This window comes from Emydura macquarii, unplaced genomic scaffold (assembly GCF_026122565.2).
Source record: "Emydura macquarii macquarii isolate MOO-44397 ecotype Brisbane River unplaced genomic scaffold, CSIRO-AGI_Emac_v2 contig_691, whole genome shotgun sequence".
Classification (NCBI taxonomy): Eukaryota; Metazoa; Chordata; order Testudines; family Chelidae; genus Emydura; species Emydura macquarii.
The window spans coordinates 4566783-4588523 of NW_027130828.1; the positions used below are offsets into that span (position 1 = coordinate 4566783).

At 42.3% G+C, this 21741-nt stretch overlaps 2 protein-coding genes across 5 annotated transcripts in view; one reads left to right on the forward strand and one right to left on the reverse strand.

Moving 5' to 3' along the window:
* Positions 1–277: 277 nt before the first annotated feature.
* On the forward strand, positions 278–17863 carry STOM (stomatin). 3 transcript variants are annotated; one of them, XM_067541787.1, is made up of 7 exons: positions 278–432; positions 5781–5884; positions 6842–6914; positions 8469–8551; positions 12737–12940; positions 13709–13843; positions 15883–17863. In XM_067541787.1, exons 1-7 carry the CDS (start codon positions 372–374, stop codon positions 16075–16077), a joined length of 855 nt encoding a protein of 284 aa, XP_067397888.1. In that variant the 5' UTR covers positions 278–371; the 3' UTR covers positions 16078–17863. The 3 variants fall into 3 exon arrangements, with proteins under 3 accessions (XP_067397888.1, XP_067397887.1, XP_067397890.1); XM_067541786.1 differs by lacking the exon at positions 278–432 and adding an exon at positions 924–1176; XM_067541789.1 differs by lacking the exon at positions 278–432 and adding an exon at positions 1987–5222.
* A 2261-nt stretch (positions 17864–20124) lies between these two features.
* GSN (gelsolin) overlaps positions 20125–21741 on the reverse strand; it is a 44096-nt gene continuing 42479 nt past the window's right edge. For both annotated transcript variants that reach the window (XM_067541785.1, XM_067541784.1), the window contains exons 16-17: positions 21291–21351; positions 20125–20503 (exon numbers count right to left, since the gene is read on the reverse strand). In XM_067541785.1, the coding sequence (XP_067397886.1) occupies positions 20334–20503; positions 21291–21351 (231 nt within the window). In that variant the 3' untranslated portion in view covers positions 20125–20333. The remainder of the gene's footprint in view (positions 20504–21290; positions 21352–21741) is intronic.

Genomic DNA, 21741 nt, shown 5'->3' on the forward strand with positions numbered 1-21741 from the left:
CTGTCTCCCCATATCCCTGACACCCCCACACCTCTGCTCCTGTCTCCCCATCTCCCCCACACTCCCATATTCCTGTAGCCTATATCTCTGCCCCCATATCCCTGTAGCTGTCACCCCACACCCCTCACGTGCCGCTCCCCACACCCCTCACCGCCCCCCACCAGCGGGGGAAATGAGGGGCTCCCCCCCCCCCGGCAGCCAGAAACCAGCGGGAGCCATGAGCTCCACCCCGAGCCCCTGAGGGCCCGCGCTGGGCGGGGCCTGGAGCAGGGGGCGGCCCCGGGGCGCTCCGGGCAGAGGGAGACACTGGGCTAGCGGCCGGGGTGCGGTTACTCGGCGCAGCGGAACGCGGAGGATCGCGGCTGTCGGCCATGGCGGACAAGGGAGCGGCGAGAGCCGACCGTAGCCGGCGGGTCCCGGACACCTTCAGCGGTGGGGCGAGGGGCTCCCCTTGCCCGCGCGCCGCGGGGGAGGCCCTTTCGCCGGGGGGCAGTGGGCGGGAATCGGCCCCTCAGGCCGGCTCGTGCGGTCACCGAGCCTCGGGGCCGGCCCCTGCAGAGGGCAGCCGAGAGCTGGCGGAGCCTCGGGCTCCGTGCCCCTCGGGCTGGCCGCAGGCCGCTCCCGCGTTATCCCCGGCTCCCCGCTAGCCAGGGCGCCGGGGCAGGGCAGGGGCGGTCCCCGCGGTGGGCACGGGGCTGAACAGCGCGGAGCCCCGGGGCAGAGTGCGCGCCGCGCTCTCAGCGGCTTCCCGGCCGGGGCAGCCCCTCCGGACGCGGGTACCCCTTAGAGCTCGCTGCGGCGCCAGCCTGGAGACTTCCCTTCCACCCACCCCGCTAGGACCGGCCCCCATGAAGTCCCGGGAGCAGCTCCTTGCAGTCCAGCCCCCCCACCCCGCGTGCAGGGGAGCTAGCGCTGGGACCTGTGGCTGATCCGTAGGGTTGCCAGTTTTGGTGGATGTTTCATCCCAGGACATAACCTGTCATGAAAGAGAAATCGTGAATTCCTGGAGACTGCAGGACAAGCCTGGAGGGTGGGCAGCCGGTGGTATCCTAAAATAGGCAAGCTAGAGAAAAGCCCATTGTCGCCACAGTATGCCCACGCTTTCAGGAACAAAAAGTGTGGCACGGGCCTCTTACAAGGTTGGCTTCCTCAGAATGGGGTACGCAGCAAAAATGGGTGAGGAAGAGGTTGAAATGGGGTTACATTTTTAAGTAAGCCTAAAGTTTTCACAGTTCCTTGTATCAGGTGTCAGCTTGTACTAATGGGAATCAGAAGGTGGGGAAAGGGGTCCATTTCATTAGGAAATTAGCAGTGGAAGTTGGGTATACCAGACATGCAGTTTTCTTTTGGACAGAAAATAACACGGGTGGATCGCTAACGGGTGAAACTCAACATATAATTAAGATCAGCACCGGCAAAGCTTCCCTTGGGGAATTCTAACTGTACATGAGAATAAGAAGAACCGATTTGTTTACTCCGCTAAGTGCATTTGGTATTAGCAAAATGTTGGATGATACCAAGTAAACCATTTAGTAAAATGGTGGATTATAAAACAACACACTGTTTTATGAAGGATAAGGTAGTGGTGTGCATTGTGAAAATAGCACCGCATGCTTATAATTTAGGAATTGGCTGATAGTTCTATAGGATTTATAGGATGTGAAACAACCCTGACAGCAAGATTTCAAAATAATCCTAATGGAAGTTCATACAACTTTATTTTAACCAAATATTAATTTGTACATGCACACATACATGCATTCATCTCTAGAGACAGTTAAGTCTTCAATTTCCACTCTTTCTCAGTAGTGTTTTGTACTAGCAGTCTGGGCTATACTAGAAAAAGTTAGAATATCCAACATCCTTTGGTCTTTGGGTATCATGCAGGTAGTATCTGCTCTTATCAGTTTAACATCTCATATGACCTCTCCTGAGTTGGTTTTCAGAGGATGAACTCAATATAACAGGTATTTTCCATGTCTATCATCCTACAATACTAATTTGGCTACTGAAAATCAGTTTATTTTGCCATTAAAAACATGAATAATGGAAATTGAGACAGCCAGAATGCAACTAAATACGGGTTTGTTCTGTGCAGTAGCCAGTTATGGTGGGAGGGAATTATTCATAAGATTGTTTAAATATAAAGGTTTAGTTAAGCAGCTTGTGTTAATAACTAAACCAATCACTTTGCCCCTCTCTCCCTTAGGTGTGGCTCTTGAATAAGATCTAAGTGAATTTCTCTTTGATCTTTTCATATTTCAAATTGTTGATATCAGTCATTCAGAACTTATTGTGTGCTTCGTTATCGTAGAGGTTAAGATACTGGCTGGAAATTATTTTTGCCATAGTAGATGATGTATTTATATAGTAAATAGGTATGACTTACTGATGTCTGTAATTATTTTGATTCAGTACAATTTGCCATCATGAAATCCATTCAACACTCCATCCATTAATGTAGAGTGGAGTATTAATTGCTTATAAGGAGATAGAGTTGCCTAACTGTAACCAGGGAGAAGTAGAGAAGCTTGCGTAAAAGGTCTGTTGCTGGCTCTAAGGGTACAACATGTGGTTGTCCTTGTGATGACAAGATCCCATCCAACTGGCTAGGAGAGGATCAGCAGTGGTAATAGTTCACTGGAGACCAGAATAACATATTTGCACAAGGGAACAAAGAACAAACCCAACAGTTATCAGTGGGTGTGCCCTAGTGGAATGGATTCTAAAGAGACATCCTGTTAACTTTTTTTTAAATGATATTAGTGAAATGTGTCAGACTGAAATACTTGAAGAGTTAAGTAATTTGTCTCAACTACAGGTACATGGGCAGTATAAATACAAGTTTCTGCCCCAACACTGGCTTATAGTGAGACTCTGTAGCAATGGGTAGATAGTTCAGAGGATGACTGATTTTTAAATAGAGACTAAGCAGCAGAAGACCAACTGTTAATGAAACATACCTTGTTTTCTTGTAAATGTCTCATGTAATAAACAATAGAAGGAAATTAAAAAACAAATGGTATTGTTTATAAATAGAATGTATTTTGAAATATTACAGGAGAAATCAGCAGCAGTCTGTTAAAAGTGGGTGAGAGGTAGACTGAGCCCAGGAGTGAATGCTGTATATAAAGCTGTGTGAAATCTTTTTTTTAAATCTCTACTTGGTCTGAAGACATGTGGTGTCTGCCCAAGCAAGAGGCACAGGGCTGAGACTGGGCACCAAACCTATTACAATATCATCTTCCTTCCCCCCCCCCCCTTTTTTTTTTGAATAACTTTAGTGCCACTACACAATATTGAAATCACTGTCCCAGAGACCCAATCCGAGCCTGATCACCTGTACTGCAATTAAACAGTCCCCGAGCTAAACCCTTTGGACCTGAGTCATCTGGCATGAGTCACTTTTGGGGTTTTAATTGCAGTGTGGAAATATCTTGAGTGGCCAGGTCCCGACAGCTGGTTGCTTAACAATTTTGTGCGCTGTCGTTTATCATTTCCTTGATTACCAAATTCCAGCGATAATTCCTTGTCCTCTGTGTGTTCCCGTTACTCACAAATGACCTCATTACTCAGAGTTACTGAGCAACTGGTCACAGGTATTTTCCTTCAAGAAGAAATAGGTATTGTGAGTAGGTATTGTAAACACATACTTGAGCTTGAACTAACTTGTCTTTGGGGTTTCATTCTTGGCCAAGGACAGGACAGGAGGCTTATCAGTTCTTTCTGTGTTTCTGAATAATACTGGATTGTGAAGTCCATCCCCTTTCAAGGGCAAGCTAGTTACTTTGTCTTAGTTACATGCTCAGAGAAGCATGATCTGTTGACTGAGAAGGAAACCAAGACTCAAGGCTTCTATTCCTAGTTCTTTTACTGACTTCTTGAGTGAGGTTGGTCAAATCAGTTTAGGCCTACATTTTCAAATTTTTGGTGTTTCAATTTTTGATTTTTCAGAGGCACTGAACAGATGCAGCTCTTACTGATTTCATTTGGTGTTGTGGGTGCTCAGTCCCTCTAAAAAGTGGGCTCTAGTTGTCTAAAATTGGGTGTCCAAAATCAGTGGACACTCTTGAAAATATAGGCTTTAACCTCTCTGCATCCCCATCTACGAAAGGGACCCATACTTACCTGTAGGACTTCATGGAGTGAGGAGCAGGGAACATGAGGTTTAATCCTTTGTGAAGCAGCTGAGTTACTTTGCTATAGGAACAATATACAAATAATTGTAATTTTATTAATTGAGTACAGAAAATAATCAGTTGTATATTTCCTGAGGGGAAAGAAACTGGAGTCTTCAAATAAAACCAGCTGAAGCTGATAGGTCCTCTGACCACTATTCTTAGAACTCCAACCTCTGGTTAGCATAGTCCATTGCTTAATAAATCCCAAGTCCTGTGAACTGGATCAATAAGCAGAGTTTGCATAGAATGGCAATTAACTCAGGATAAGGACTTTTTGTTTATGATTAAGCATGCAGCATCTGGATGTTGGAGGAATATAGCAAAACCCAAAAGCATGGTCCAAAGGAAAGTCTTATAATTTACATGTTAAAGTATTATGTTCTGTGCATCTTAGCAGCCACATCTTAGCATAGTGATTTTTACGTTTTATTTCATTATTTATTTTTCTATAGGTGTTCTTGCACTACATGTTAGAACTTTGTTTTTAAGGGTTTGGGTTTTCTTAAAGGGCTCAAAAGTGTGAGTGATGGGGGGATGAGTTTCAGTGACTTGGTGATAGTTTTAATCCCCTAGTATCAGTGCAGGCTTTGTGAGTGATCAGTTTCACCCTGGGAACTGAACTAGTGGCCAAACTCTCTGTTGCTAACTGTAGAGAAACTTAGCTGGAATGATAAGGAACTTCCTCTTCAGTGAGTGTCCATTTTAACTATCTGCACTTGACAGCTCAGCATCATCCTATCATGGCAGTTCGCAGACTCTTCTCAAGCTGTGAACAATTCAGAACTACTGGCTCTTGTTCTTCTTTGCTCCAGGAAGCCTTTCTTGTGGAGCGTGGGTGACAGAGAGAGCAGCCATTTCACAGCAGAGGACTCTCATGTGTTCCTGTTCTAATATGGGACCCTTCAGCAGGAAAGTGCTGTGCAAAAACATGTCATTCACTAAGTGGCCAACCTATCTCCCTAAGCATTATATCTCATCCTACTTTCTGGAATTTTTTTGTTAGGACAACTCCAATGAATGACTATCTTCCCAGATCTTCAGGTGATTTTTTTGGGGGGAGCAACTGTAACACTTTGCACCTTCTGTCATAGGTTAGTCAGGATTCAATGGTGTAAGTCACTAGAATTATTTGCAAGAGCAACTTACTCCTTTCTTGGGCAAACATAGCAGTGTGTTCCTCTTGTTTCTAAATCAGCCTGATGAACAGATTTGTACTATTACTTCACAGTCTTTCCTGGCAAAGAAAGAGGAAATTGATTTGGGTAAAATATTGCAGTGTCTTAAATTTAAATCTTTATATCTTTAAGGTATGGCTGTAGATTAAACGTATTTCCATTCTGTGTTTTCATTCATTGGCCCAAATTCAGCTCTCAGGTTCACAAATGAAGCTTAAGTGACTTCAGTGGAAGTAAAAGCAGAATGAAGTCCATAATGTGGCCAACTTGATCTGATTCTAGTGGGGTTTGGCTTTGTCCTTGGGGATGTTTCTCATGACTACTTATCTCATGGAACGTGTAGTTATATCTTTAAATTACAGTCATGTAATAGAACAACGATGGTTGTGTTTTAACTTTTAAAATATCTGCATCTCTCCTCCAGAAGAGACCAACACTGGCCTTGGTGTCTGTGGATGGCTACTAGTGATCATTTCATTCTTCTTCGTCCTTGTTACCTTTCCATTCTCAATCTGGATGTGCATAAAGGTAAAGATGTTCACTTGAAAGCTTGATCTGGAATTTAAAAGGTGCAGGATGTTCCCTAATAGTTTAACAACACTGTCCATTTCACTGGTTTATTATTCAAAACACAGCTGTTCTTGATCCCTCTTACTTTGACCATAACACATAGTTTACAGCAATCCTTAACATCTCAGTGTATTCAAGCCAAGGCACACAAGAATTGCCATGTTTATGTATTATCAGCCAGAACACTAATTTCAGTGGCATCTCAATTACTGCTCTGTAGGAAGGAAGAAGAAAGGGAAAACGCTGAAGGTTGCAGGGAGGGAGAGAAATCCCAAATTTTCATCCCTATCTAAACTGCTTTGGAGGATCAAAATAATAGCAAGAATAAGTATTAATTTTGAGGAGCCACTCCTTAAATTTATAAATGGAATGACAAGCACTTACAAGGTTGTGTTATCAGTGAATTCCCTTAGCCCAGAGGAAAATTTGAATTTCCAGACCCTGGGGAAATGCTAACTTCTGCTTAATCTAAATCCACCAGGCATTTTGAATGCATTTTAATTGGGAGAGAGGAAATGATAAACCTTGTATTAAAAAGAAAAAACACAACAAAACATGAAAAATTAGAAATGGAAAGACCTTTTAGACCTATCTGGTCCATCTGTCTTCACTGCAGCAGTGCTCCTGATAGTATATTTCCAGTGCTTTGTCCCTTCCAGGTGACGGAGCTGTCACCTGTACCTTAGAAAATTACTCCACTCCCCAAAAGAGTTAATCCTTTAAAATATTTTTCTGATAGATAATTCCCATTAGTGTTTGTTGCTTAGAACAGCTGAAGACATGAAAAGTATCCATGATATGTTCTGCAAGACCAGAGACTGTTTAGAGTTATCTTTAATATATTTGGAAGCCAATATATTATATCTAAACTCTTGATGGAGACTCTTGTATTAAATGTCTAATTTTTCATTACAGATCATAAAGGAATATGAGCGAGCCATCATCTTCAGACTTGGACGCATCTTAAGGGGAGGAGCAAAAGGACCAGGTCAGTCCTGTGCATGTTCCAGCATAAGGCATGTGATTCAGTTATATGATGATCTGCAAGATGAAAGCACTTTAGCAATGTAAAGGCACTTTATCTTGGTACTTTTTTTTAATGACCCACCAAAATGAATGAATGAATAAATTCAACTCAAATTGACATTCGGTGGCCCATTTTAGTTTAAAGTAAATGTTAATTGCCTAGAAAATAAAATATTTCGAAATTACATTATATGTCAGGTCCCCTCAATAGAGTTCATTGGTGGTAATTTTCTAAGCAAAACTGAAGATATTTTTATTTCCCTCTAATTTATTGGAGGGACTATATGGTGTTGGACATGTCTTTCAAACTAATTTCAGAAAAACTCCTCTTGTCCAGTAGCGCCAATTAAATGTAGTGCAGGTAATGTCTTCAACTTGCTTGGTTATATTAAATATCTCTTTGTTTATACAGAGATTCCCTGTCCCTCAAGCTATTTGGATATATAGGATTCCACTCTTCACCGAAGTTGTGATTTCTTTTGGAATATGTTCTTCTTTTAGGATGCTCAGAGTCTGAGGGTTAATGTGTAAAATAAATACATAAAATTATAAATCGTTGTAATTTTGTAGGGAGTAATAAAATAGGAGTCCTTGTAGTTGAACCTTAAATGAATTGCATGCTGGTGACACTGGATTCATAGTGAATGGTATGTTACAGGCAGTGACTAGTAGTGCTAGCTTCCCTGTGTCCCCCCTACAAAGTTAGTCTCATCCAGCCCTCCTTGGCCTATGAGTATTTTTTAGGGAGAGGATGGGGAACAATGTATGAAACACGCAATCTACCCTGCATGTTAAATTTCAAAAGAACACCTTCATTTGATTAAAGTTTTCAAAAATGCCTAAATGACTTAAGAGCCTAGATGCTTTTGAAAATGGGACTTAGGTTCCTAAGTCACATAGGCACTTTTTGAAAACTTTACCTGCATACTTTAGAAGTGGTGCCAAGAGTTTAAAGGATTACAACATTGCTTTCTGCTGTTAAGCCTGCTGCTAGGAATGAGCAGTGAAAGCACTAACTTTCCTGTCGTCATCCCCTTGATCTCGGTGCTTCTGGAATATTTCCCCATGTCTGGCACATTGGAAGTAAATAAAGACACACACACACACCCTGTCCAGTGCCACAGAATGTTAATAAATCCTGCCTCCAAGAACTAGTTCCTACAAGTAGCCACTTAGGACCAGATTTTCAAAAGAGCTCAGCTCCCTTAATAAGAGTCAGATTTTCAGAAGAGCTGAATGCATTGTGTCACAGTGTTGATATCTCTTGAAAATCAAGCCCTAAGTGAGAGTGCTAAACTCTTGAAAATCTGGCCCCTGATGATGTCTAATCCCAATTTAAAATCTATGAACTGCAATGCAACACCCTGGTGCTAAAACAATCCAATGCTGCCAGGATCCTGACAGGTATAGCAGCATTGTCTGTAAATGTTGAATTAGGATGAGATGATTACAAATTGCTGCTAAAATAAACTTGTATAAATGGTCCACTGTCTCATTGAATGGATTTTATGTACAGGTCTATTCTTCGTCCTGCCCTGCACAGACAGCTTCATCAAGGTGGATATGAGGACAATCTCATTTGATATACCTCCCCAGGAGGTAAGTTTTCCCTTTTCTGTGTGTCTTCTTTACTTATTACCAAATGTAAATAGAATTCAACACTCTATACCCTTTTCTTCTCTGTAAGGTTCTCTGAACCCCAAAACTACTTCCTGATTTGCCAGGAGATGTTTTCCAGGGAATTCTCCCTAGCTATTGTTACCCTACTAAAAGCTGTTGGTATTGACCAAATCAGTTGTATGCATACCAGTGAAAGCATGTTTGTTGGATTCTGAACAGAGTGATCTGACACATTCAAAACTCTGAATTGTTCCCAGTAACCTGAACCTCTTCCACATATAGTATTATACAAGTGTGCAGTTTTGGTATAGATAGATGGTTTTCTCTTTGTGCAGATACACCGTATTGTCAAGAACATAGCCTCCTTAATAAGATTGAGTAAAATGAATTCCCCTCTAATATAAAATAAACTATACTTCAGAAAACATGTTTGATCATTAAGTACTGTCTAGTGGTTAGAACAGGAGAGCTTTGAAGTCAAGACCGTTGGATTCTACGCCTGATTTTGCTACTGCAATGCTATATGATCATAGGACAAGTCAATTAATATTGCTGCCTCAATTTACCCATTTGGGTAAAGTAACTAGAATAACTACTTGACATGGGTATTGTGCGGCTGAATTTTTTGAAAATGCTCTAAGACCTTTGATATGCAAAGCCCCATAGAAATGCAAAAGATTACCCAAGTTTATGGCTTATATTCTAGGACTGGCACTTTTAAGTAAAACTACAATTTCTCTAAGGCGGTGAACCTGCAGATGTCTGAAATTTGCAGAATTGATAAGTTTGAGTAAATTATCTGGAAAAAAAACACTTTAAAAGCATTTCTCAAACGGCTATGGTGTGATGACTCCAGCTGTATCTGCGTTTGATGAGTTGCAAGGTAGAGTTTCCTGATGCAATCTGACTGGTATGTTTGTGTTTTTTTTAATGCCATTCAGCTTACTGCACATCTTCATGATGGGTTTATACAGATGGTAACTGTGACAGAAGGTCTAAAGTTCAATTGGTTCAAAATCTAATGATCCTCAAACATAACAGGCTTTATTGTACCATTATTGACGCCAGCAGTTCCTCTGTTTTCCTTTCAATTGGATCAGCAGTTCTCAAACTGGGGGCAGGCCCCGTGAAGGGGGTAAGAGATGGATTGTTGGGGGGGTTACTGCTGTGCACGCTCCCTGCACTGCTGCCGCTCTGCAGGCTCCCAGAGGCGGTGGCTGGATCCGCGCTGCTGCCCGAGGATAATCCTGACGATGAGGTGTGATTCCCCGCCACCGCCATTTTCTCTGGCAGGTCAAATTGGGCTCTGGAGCTGCTGCTACCCTTTGCCCCCCAAATTAAGCAGTCAAACTCCGCCTATGTTATGTAGGCCCTTTATTTTTTCCGAAAGTGGGGGAGGTTCAGGGGAAAGAGGGCGCAATTTTTACACAAAAGTCCACGGGGGGTTGGAGAGCTCCATTTAAAAAGTTTGAGAACTGCTGAATTACATTGTTATGCATATGTTTTTTATAGAGAGGGCTGCAGTACATTTTTATTTTCAAAATGTGACTTTTTTCATCTCTGCTGATTGTTCACTCTCTGACTCTTTCCTTGTGATGTTACTGCTCCAGCTTGCTTGTAACTAATATATTTTGGGGTGTAAGGGCAGCAAGTGCTGCTGGCCACATAGTTCACATGCTTCTTCCTCCTCCAAGTCTCTTGTCAAAGGCCACAATCCCTTTGACATGGACTCTGCTTTTCCCAGCCCTGCACAGCACCATGTGGTTTTATTATTATCTTAAAAGGAACTAACATTGTAAGCAGCCTCAAAGTCATGACTTTATTTTGTACATCATTTTCCCTTGCCAAATGTCATTTCTCCCTAAGTCACACTTTGTTGTATCTATCCTTGACTATAAACTCCTTGCGGAAGGGGCGAGGTCTTTTGTTCTCTCATTTAAGTGCCAGGCGTGTCTCTTGTGCTGCTTACAAATGTTAAATAACTATAAAACCATAATAGATCCTTAAAACTTGGGTTGGAAAGTCTTGGCAGCGTACCGTTCCCACTGCAGTCCAGATTGGACACCTCTATTCCAGTTAATAGCATACCATGGATGCTTAGCAAATATATGTCTCATTCAGTTCTCAACAGCCATAAGAAAAGCAGTAAATAAAGCTGGTGCTAGGCCAGATTAAATGCATTAGGCCTTCTAGCTGGCAAAACTAATTGCTTAAGTAGCCAGGCTATGTGAGTGGCTCCTCACAGGTTTTTCTAGGGTAGTTGTGAAGAGTTTTCTCCCCATTCCCCAGTTTACCAGGAGAGCCAAATTCAGTGCTTTTAACAATTAAAAAAAAGAGTCATAACGTTGCTGCAGTTTGTTCCTGCTGTTCAGAGAGATCTCACTGCTGAAAGGATCCAGAAACCCCTGAAGAGCCGTAGTTACCCTCTTCTGTTCCCTTGGTGGGTTTTTTTTTAAGGCTGGCTGCTGGTTGGGAAGTGCTTCTTTTGAGCAGCACCATTCTAGTTGCTCTTTTCATCGCTGTGAAGGAATCTGAGTAGAGAGCTCTGTGTGACTTGGCAAATCATAGTATTTTCCTTTCTCCTTTGAACCTGTTCAGAAGCGATATAAACATTTGGTCCTGAAGAAGAGGAAGGGCTTCTGCCCCAGGACTAGTTAAGTTATCATATGAATATTTGTAGTTTATGTTGTGTTTATTGGCACATAGAATAGTAGAGAAATTTAAAATCTCCTCATCCAGCCAAAGCCAAAACTGTTTTATGCTCAGAGAGGAAAGAGCACAGTTTAATATTGGGTTGGACCTGCCTATTCCTTTGTATGTACTTTTGTAACACTTGCTTTCAAGAGTAGAATGGAAAAAAATCAAATCTTTTTTCTTTGTTCAGTACGTGGTGGTGGTGAGGGTAGTGGTATAAACTGACCCAGGTTGATTGCCTCTTGCTATACTTGAGATGCTGGATTATGCAGCGTGTAACAAAGCTATTTGTATCCATAATGTCCTACAGAAATAAGAGTGCATTCTTATTCAGAAGCACCTGCAGTTGCACAAATTGGGAAAATACTTGCAAGGATTATCAGTGCTTTGGGCATTAATTGATCAGAAGCTAGGGATCAAGCAGAAATCCCTCTCTGTTGTATAGATTTATATGGCAAGGTATCCTATTGGAGGGTTTATGCTTGTCTCTAAAGAAGCTAGCATTGTCCGCTGCTGAGGCAGGGTCCCAGGCTAAATTGGATTATGTGTCCATTTCCAGTTTGTCAGATAAGCATTAACTAATGGCACTGTCTTCTGTGTTACCCACACCAACATTGAAAGCCCTATTTGAAGCATTGTTTTTAAAGAGCAGAGTGAAAATACCACTTCCTTTTTCAGTATCTGGTTATTAAGTAGGTCACCTACTTTGTTTTTGTTTTATAAATTGACGCACATAGTCAGGTGCATTTTATCTGATGAGTGTGGTCTCACCAGTAATGTACCATGCATGTGAGAATCACAAGCACCTATACCTGCTGTGAGATGGCATCCATGACCTCCCCATACAAACATCAAACAAGTCCTCTTTCATTATAAAGTATTTTGATATTCTGCTTTTTTGCTCTTAACCAGAGAGCAGTCCTTAAACATGTGCAAATGGAATGATCCAAGCTCCTGCCTTTGCATTTAAACAAAAACAAAACCACCTTGGGGTGTTCTCGGTCCTATTGCTTTCTGAATGTTCTCAGAGCCTCCCCTGCCAGAAGGAGCTGGGGATTTGGGCACTCAATGATGTACTCTGCGTAACACATCTATTCAATCCAGGGTGCTAATGTACGTTTTTGCCCATTCTCTGTCGATATGTGGTACGTGTCCTTTTATCTTGCCACTTTGCTTATGGCAGGTTTTTACTGGCAAAGAATTGGGGCACTAGCAATCACCCTGATTGGATGAAGGGTCATCTCTGCGCAAAAGACATGTCAGAGTCTATTAATGTAAATTCTACTTACGCTGAAAAGAAGAAGAAAAAAAAAAAAGCTTGCAGAACCTAAAGAAAATTGAAACGTATAGACTAGGCCTCACTCAAATAGACCCATTTCCCTCGTATAGTATAGTTAGAATTTCTTCTGTTGTCTTTTTTGTTCATCATAGTTGTTCTGCTTAATTATTAGACTTCTTACCTCCCTATAGATCCTTACCAAGGACTCTGTGACAGTTAACGTGGATGGAGTGGTTTATTATAAAGTTCAGAATGCCACCCTTGCTGTTGCAAATATCACCAATGCTGATTCAGCCACTCGGCTCCTGGCACAAACCACCCTCAGGAATGTTTTGGGAACCAAGAACCTCTCTCAGATCCTGTCTGATCGAGAAGAAATTGCACACAGCATGCAGGTATGAGCAGTGTTGGGTGCATTGCTTCTCTAATCAGAAAAGCTAAACTATAAGTTTATGAGCACCTTGCGGGTCATGCCTGTTCTCCAGTACAGAGAAGAGCCAAGCATATCCAGGTGAACCTTGGATTTGGGGTTTTGTATAAAGCTTCTATAAGAGCTGTTGGGACCGCAGACGTATATAAAAAGGAGCAAACAAGGCAATAATGGGCTAGTGAGTCAACGAGATCTACAGTTTTTAGCTTTAAAAATTATAGGTGGCAGGGTGGAGTAAAGAGAAATACTGTAATCCTAAAGAGACAAAATACTGTATGACAATAAAAAGGCCTTGGCCTGAGCTGTGAAGACAGCTGCAGAGGGATGCTAAAATCATGTTCTTGGAGCCTTGAGAAGACCCTCTCCAGGCTTGATATAGAGAATCTTGGGACAGAGGGAGGACCACTGTGCCCAAGTTGCCGGAAGGTGGGTTGCCCCAGTATTTCAGGCCTGTGTTGTTGTCATTCGTAGAAGTGGCCACCAGCTTCTGCACCTGTCTCAATGTTTATGATATTACTAACGTACCTTGGTTCAGTGCTGACACAACAACAGCTAAGTGCATTGAGGTTCTCCGATACAAGGAGATAGATGTCCAAGTATTCCTCTTATTTACTGACTCTCAATTCATTTGTTCTGTGTCTTTGTTTAAACACAAAGATTTCTTTTTTACCCATGATTTTTGTAATGTAGCCAAGAAAATGAACCTAGCATATTTGTCCTGCCTCTTTAACAGGTGACACTCGATGAGGCAACAGACGAATGGGGAATTAAGGTGGAACGTGTGGAGATTAAGGATGTGAAGTTGCCAATCCAGCTACAGAGAGCAATGGCTGCTGAAGCAGAAGCTGCGCGAGAAGCAAGAGCCAAGGTAATACTTTGTGCTTTCATCAGTAACTTCACATGAAGATCTCTCTGAGGATGGAGATTTTCAGCCAGAATAGCAAGGGGTATGCAGGGCAGGATTTTAGCAGAGCTGTCTTTGGAAGCCAGCCTCCTGAGTCACCCCATCTGTCTCCCTTTTGTGAACCCTGAAATCCCTACCTTCCCTCCAAGAGCAAGCTCTGAAACATCAATAGAATGGAGTCTTGAGAGACCATGTGATCTGATGGGGGAGCTATTAACTTGCTGTAGCTTTAGGCAAGCCCCTTATACTCTCTGACTCCATTTCTCCATTTGGGGAAAAAAAGGGTGTAAAGCATTGGGAGATCATGAGGCTAAGTGTTTGTTTAGTACTCTGAGCTCCACTGCGTTTCTGCAGCCCTCTTAATCAATCTGGTGGTAGTGCTCCCGTTTGCTTATACTGTAGGGTGGGAAAATCTGATGTAAAGCATTTAAGATCCCCTGAGACTTTTGGTTTGATATTTGGAATTCAGCCCTGCTGCCAAGTTCTGGCAAGCTTTCTCACTTGAGGGGACCTTGTTCTGTGGGACTTGCCCCCTCTGGTGGCTTCCCAATCCTCTAGGGAACCTGGAAAGCATTTTGTGTGTGTGATATTTACTGAGTTGGCTTGAATGTGAAATTGCAGTTCTGTTTAAGAATTCCAGTCTGAGTCAGAGCTTCAGAGGCTTGTCTCTCACTAGTAGGAACACATTAATTTTCTACTCAGAGCCTCATCTCCTCAGAAAAACAGGTTTATTGTGAAACCCAAAGACCACCATTCAGCAAAGGGAGGTTTCAGCATAGTCCATTTGACGCTATGGAACTTACATTTGACCTTTTATTTCCTTCTGAATCTTGGCATTCAACTTCCTATTTATTATTATATACGGAGGAGAGACTCACCGCTAGGGAAATAGTTAATGAGAACTCTTGAGACACTTTATATTCCTGTTTAAAAATTGTTCAGACTCTCTTTTGTGGGGAAATAAAAATGAGAGCAAATGTATATTTCATTGGACCCAGGTGCTATGGCATGTCGAAGGGGAACTTGGGAAGGCAACTAGAAAGAGGCCTTGCTTCTAGGCAATAACTTGTATGTTCTAAAGAATAATTCCTAGCCCTGTTTTTGGGTAGCTAAACAATACGAAACTGCAAATAATGTGTTAACTTAGCCTGACGGTTAAAAGGATGGCCAACCATTGCAAGAGTAATCCGAGTGGACTAGACTATATAGAAAGAAGGATCCTCCACGCACCCACCTTGCCCCGCTCCAGAACCAGGACACTATTACTTGCCATACCACCACCCTCATTCTGTCGAGTCTGGCTTCTGTGGGTTTAAAGGGGTCTGGTAATGATGCAGTCTCGGATCTGGATCCCCCAGTGAGATTACTAGCCGGTGAGGTCTAGAATCATGAGTTTTGATGTTGTGGTTTAGCTGTTTAGTATGTTGCAGTCACCCGAATATCTGGGGACAGCCAATTTTTATCCACCTCTCGGCTTGTTTCGTAGCTTGAACTTCAAAGTGAATCTTAGGTCATTGAAACATGAAGACAAGTTTATTCTTCTCCGTCCCATCGCATTCCTCCCAGGGTGTTGCTGTAAAGTCCGTGGATATGCTGCTTTGATTTAGCTTCCAGTAGAAACCATGTTGAATGTATAATCTTGTTGAACAGCAGTGGATTCAGGTTTAATTGGCCCCTCCTGGCTCCTCTGCTCGGGTTTCTGTGCTACAGTTTCCACTAACACCCACGAGAAGTGCCTGCAGGTGCAGCAGGAGCGTGTGTTATAGTCTCTTCACCTGGGTGCTGAAGGGGGTTGGTTGACAGGGTCCTAGCAACTGTTTCATAAGGTACAAATCTCTGAAGCTGTAAACCAAATCTGCACAAAGGGTGCCCAAAACTTTTGTTTACAGCTCTCTCGTTTGAGCATGTCTTTTGTCTTGTAACTGAAGAGATCGAAATAGTCTAACTAGCCTCCATTTTAGCACTAATATAGACCTGCTTTTTCATGCATTTTTCTTCCTCAGGTGATCGCAGCTGAGGGTGAAATGAACGCCTCCAGGGCCCTGAAAGAAGCCTCCATGGTTATTTCGGAGTCCCCTGCTGCCCTTCAGCTTCGCTACCTACAGACTCTGACCACCATCGCTGCAGAGAAAAACTCCACCATCGTCTTCCCGCTGCCCATGGACATGCTGCAGGGCATCATGGGTGCAAAACGCTAAACTGGTTGGGATGTAGTGGAAAAGGGATCTTCCCCAGCAGGGCTGGTTTGTGAAACCAAATTAGCTCCTGAAGTTTAAAGAAATGTTAGCAGGGGGAGTTTTAAAGGCGCCTTGTGTGATTCTTTGTGTGTGTGTGTGAATGTGACTGATCAAATCCTCTGCAATTTATGTAACCAAATACTGCTTTTAATTTAAAATAGATGCTTATTTTAATGTTCCTTTGGGTAACAAGCTTTTGTAACACACACACACACACACACACACACACACCCTGTTTGCAAATGGTATGACCACTTTGTGTGAAGAGCTCACTCTTGGAAGGGCTGGGAGGTGATCACACACCAGGGAAGTGGTTAACTCTCATCAGCTATACAGGCTCTCTGAGGTGATGTTCCATTTAGAGAAAAGGGTCCCTGGCGCTGTGTGTGAAGGGAAAATGACCCCTTATCACGTGCTTCGTGGCCACTAACCTTGTAAACTGGAATTTCTTGGTAGCCACACAGACTGCTCCTTCAGTTCTGCCCATTTTTGAAAGAAAAACAATGTGGATACTTGGCACTGAAAATCAGTCGAGTGACTTATAAAATGAATCTTCCCTCTCGCAGCATGCAGCAGTTTGCCAGCACTGCTGAAATGAAACTCCCCACTCCTGTCTGTCTGTCTGTGGGAAAGGTATGAGCATGCTGTAGTTATGTTTGTATACACTGTTCAGTTGTCATGGTCTGTGTGTCTGTCTGTATTAATTAATCCTTTTTTCAAAGCACTCAAAATGTCTCTGGACCTGCCTTTATTTATCCATCCTCTTTTTAAAGGAATATTGCCTTTTTAAAAAAATGCTGAGTCTTATTTGTAAATGAATAGCCTTTTTTGTCTTGGTTTTAAATATGTTTGTTACACCATTCAAAGTGCTCTAGCTTAGTCCTAAAACTTGCATCTCTTGCAAATAAGGTAATTTTAAAGTCTTGTACTTCGTTTTTTTACAAAAGACCTATACACAGCTTTTCTGTCTGTTAGAGGAAATTGGTGAGTTTTTTTATCTGTTTTCTGCTGAAAAGCAACATTTGACATTCAACACTTACAGCTGTGATTGCAGACTTTGTGAAGACTGCATAACCTTTTACAACTTGTCTTGTTAATCTTAGCGCAGTGTGTGTGTGTGGTACAAATTAAATGTTTCTATGCTCCAGTGATAACTATGTTAGCATGGTTATCTTGTTTTAAAGAATGATGCAAGAGAAGAGGATTAGCTATTTGGCCCACTGTTTCAAAATTCAATCAACTCCCCTCCTTTTCTGTACTGAATTGGATTACTTATTTGTAGTTTAGTTCTCCTCTGACCCCTTTCTGGTGCAATACTAGAAGTTCCATTGCTTTGATCTTTCCAGTCAATATTGCTCTGTGCAGTGCTACTAGTTTTACAAATCTCTGATCTGACTGAAAGCAAATGAACACAAGAGAGCAGACAGGAAATAAAAATTCTTGCCATGGTTTGCATCTGTAGCTAACCCAGAAGCACACAGCTTCTTCAGTCCTGCTAATCCTCGCCTTCAGACGCATATCTGTGAAACCATAGCCATATTTTGCACCTGGTTAGCAGATGTCATTATAGATTGTGGTGAGAAGTTGACCCCAATTCTGCACTGGAACAACTCCACTGAACTTGGCCTCTCATCTTTAAGCTTGGGGAGTTGGAGGGGTGGACAAAAAACAAAGGTAAAGATGATGAATTCCAAAAGTGCCCTTGTTATCACACTGCCTATAATAAAGTATGTTTTTTCTTGTTTAATCACCTCTTAGGTGTGATTCATTTTGTATTTCCATCATTTCTGTTTAGCAATGGAATGGGGTGCCAGAAAGCAGTAAGAGCTTCTTGTTCTTGACCAACCTGTTCTGGATGAATTCTTACTGCACCACGAACTGACTGGCAGTGTGCTTTAAGAACAGTCCATGCAGCACTCTGTCCTTCATTAAGTGTGACTACTGGTCTTGTTTATACCTGTGTGCCGTGAGTCAGGGTTTCAGGTATAACAAAATGCAGTACGCAATCCTTTCATGAGCGCCTGTGAATTGAAATACTGGCGATGTAAGTGGTGCGTGTGGTGGAATAGTCCGGCTTTGGTACAGTGTAATTAACCAGTAGGTGCCAGCTCTTGTTACTGTGTTCTTTCACTTGTAATGCACAACGTGAATGGCTTTAGCCACACAACTGATGTTAACCCTTTAGAATACAGATGTGAGCCTATAATTCCTTTGGTTGCTATTTTAGACAGCCACCCTTGGGGATACTGTTGACAAGAGTTGGAGAACTCAGCCCTCATCTTGAATAAAAAACACACTCCTGTTTGACCTATCCACACACTTTCTCAAGGACTTGGACTGTTTCACTTACTAGGATATCAGAACAATGTCTAATTACTAATGCTCAGTGCACTGGAGTGCCTGGCACTTGTTTTGCAACTGTAAGAAGTAGAACTTGAGCTCTACTTGCCTGGCTTGTTTATAAAGGATGAAGTCATTAGCTCTGGAGTCGTGAGATAAATCACTGGGGGCAGCAGGGAAAGAGTTTTTAGGGGTTTGTGAAAAGATCCAGCGCACAGCTGCATGATTATATGGACAGTAACCTGGTGCCCAATTCTAGCCAGCTCCACCTTTTAACCAGCACCGCTCCAAGTTTGATACAAACGCGGTGTATGAACCTTTGCTTGCACCTTCCCTCTTCGCTAACTCCATTATTTCACGCAAACTAAAAGCTCTTGCGTCCGTCCAGAAGTAATCTGTACTTTGGAGAGAAATGTGAGCCAGCGCCAAAGCACTCTTGCTCCATATAAACCACTTCTTGTACAAGGTGATACCTGGAGGTGATGCCTTCTTAATTTGATGGTAAACAATTTGCTTCACGTGTATGAAAACACGCAACTTTTCTGTGTTTACAGTAAGGTGAAGACCAGCTAATTCCTTCTTGTAATAGGGAGGAAACACAGGACCAGTAAAGCTGAATACAGTTCTTCTGAGTAGCAGTTCCTATGCTAGAAGCTGTCAATAAAAAGCCCAGTTCAGGTAATTCAGTATCACTCATTTAGCACATAGAGGCCAGCATCTCTCTCTCTTTTAGAACCCTCATCGTCTAGGAGAAGCAGAGAGTTTAGAAATTTTGTTCTGAGTCTACAAAGACCAAAACAACCCTGTTATACTGAAGTTCAATGGCTGGAGAAATAAAGATGACGCCTGCAATATCCCATGTCTCTGTCCTCGGCCTCCACCCCCCTCCAAAAAAACCCAACAACAACAACAACAAACAAAACAAAACCCCCAACCTCTCACTTTTTTGTATTGACTTGAAACAAAAAAGTGTGTATTTGGAATTAAATAGCCTGTGATCACTTTTGTCCAGATTAAGCTGGACCCTGATACAGTTGCTATAGGGGTTAGAAAGAGAGAGAGAGCGCATGGTGCTTTTTAGGAAACCAGCTCTGACTATGGAATGATTAGGTGGGACTACCAGTGTAAGTAGCAACACATTGGATCCATAGGCGTATTTGCACAGTATTGCTCTGCCTTCATTCAATATCTAAAGATGCATTAACATTTAGTGCTGGGGTTCCAAGCCTGCTAATAGCAACAGGTTAATAAAATGAACAATTTCCTGCAAGGATCTAGAATTAGTTCATTTAAACTTGGACCAAACCTCAGTTGCTGCTATGACATACTATAAACAAGAGGCAGCCTCTAGTTTATTTCTATGTTCCATATTATATTCATATCAATTCAGTCCTTTTCCTGATGTACCACACACTTAAAAACCCATAATTTGCTGCCCAATCATTGCCTAGTTTTGTGCAGTAAGATAACATTGTAACAGGTCTGCAGCAGAACAGAGGGCTCACCTGTGGCAGCTAAAGCGCTTGTGAAAGTGGCGAAAGGAAGACAGCAACTTTAAAAAAAACCAAACTCTTTCATTTAAACCTGTGCTTGTTATGCAACTTCTGTTTAACCCAACTTTCCTCCAAGTAGCTGAAACAAAACAAATGTGAACGTTTTCAGTGTTGGTATGTTCCATGTAAGCTTTATTGTTCCAAATACAGTTTTCAAAGCAGCAGGTAGGGTACTATGACTCGTCATGAATTTCTTTGATTATTGCACAGCTAGTTGGCTATTAAAAACAGTTGCCACATTAATGTGTCTCCTGCTGGAGGAAGTAGCTCTTGTAGGCAGTGAAGGCACCAAACTTGCTCTATTTAAAAAAGGATCCTCTTTACTTAGGCGGCCAGCTCTGCCATGGCCCTCTGCAGAGGATCAACAGTCCAGTAATCATCGTCCCAGCCCAGGAACCAGCCAGAGAAGGTGGGAGGTTCGAATCCTTGCTTGATGATAGTGATAGGAGTTCTCGGATCTCGGTTGGCAGGATCAGTCTCAATGTACCTTTTAGCTGTAAGTACACAAGTAAAATAAAGCCCATAAAGCTCATTACATCTCCTTATGCAGCAGTCAGAAAGAGGTGCTGGCGATGCTAAATGCAGCACAGAGGCATCATGTCAGGGTGTCTCTAGCTTCTAAAATGTTTTTTTAAAACAGGTGACGCAGATAGTGGGGTTTTATCTAGGTCTATTGGCAGATTGCCCCAGGAGATGCTTTCAGCCACGGGAAGGGTTCAGCTAGGGCTATAAAATGCTCTTTTCACATGTGATTTACATGACTGGACGGCTAATGCATATTACTATTTAAACAGCAAAGCACCACCCTTTCCTGTCAGACACAAAATGCTCACTTAACTCCCATTAGGGGTTTAACTTTCCAGTAAGAACAGTTGTTTTCCCACGGTACCTTTTTTTTTTTTTTTAAATTGCACGTCAGTGTAATAAGACTGTACTGCTCATCTCTGCATTGAGGTGTGGGGCTTAAAGATCAGACAGCGGAGACAGAAAATTACTGGTTCTCTCACGGTCATAAGTAAAATCAGGCATTTATCCTCAGGGTTATTCTTTTCACGGCTGGAAGCTGAATGCAGTATGTATGACACCCAGTAGGTCCTGATGCAGAGCTACAGGGATCCTCCCAGCCTCTTACAGACGTAGTAAATGCACTAGTCTGTCAATTTTACGTTGTCACGATGACACGTGTTTTTCAAAATGTTCAACCCTCTATTCCCAGTGCTCAAGCTGGAGGTGAAGATAAATAGAGAACAGTTATTTAGGAGAGGGACATGTGAGTGTTACCGGATGTCAAGGCCTCAGTCTTTTCCTCTTCATGAGCCTCATTTCCAATCCAGACAAAGACCTACGGATTAAATCAAACAAACAGCTTCAGCAACAGCCTGCCTCTGTCTGAAGTGAAAACGAAGAATGAATACAGGCTCCGAGAGCATGAGACGGAACGAGAATAAATCCATGCGACTGTGACTGAAGCACTCACCTGCTCATTCTGGTAAACAAAGGGAATGCTACCGCTGGGGAAGTTTAAACAAAAGCTTTTAGCCAGTAACCAGTCTCTAACATGGGAACGATTACATGCTAATCTGAAACACAAGAGAATCAGCTGGTGTCTGAACAGCACCTTGCACTGAACAGCTACAGCACACCCCTTTGCAAACTGCCTTTTGGTTGACCTAGGCAAGGCGACCAAGAAGCCGTCTTTTTTCCTTAAGAAAACAGGAGTGGCTATAATCAT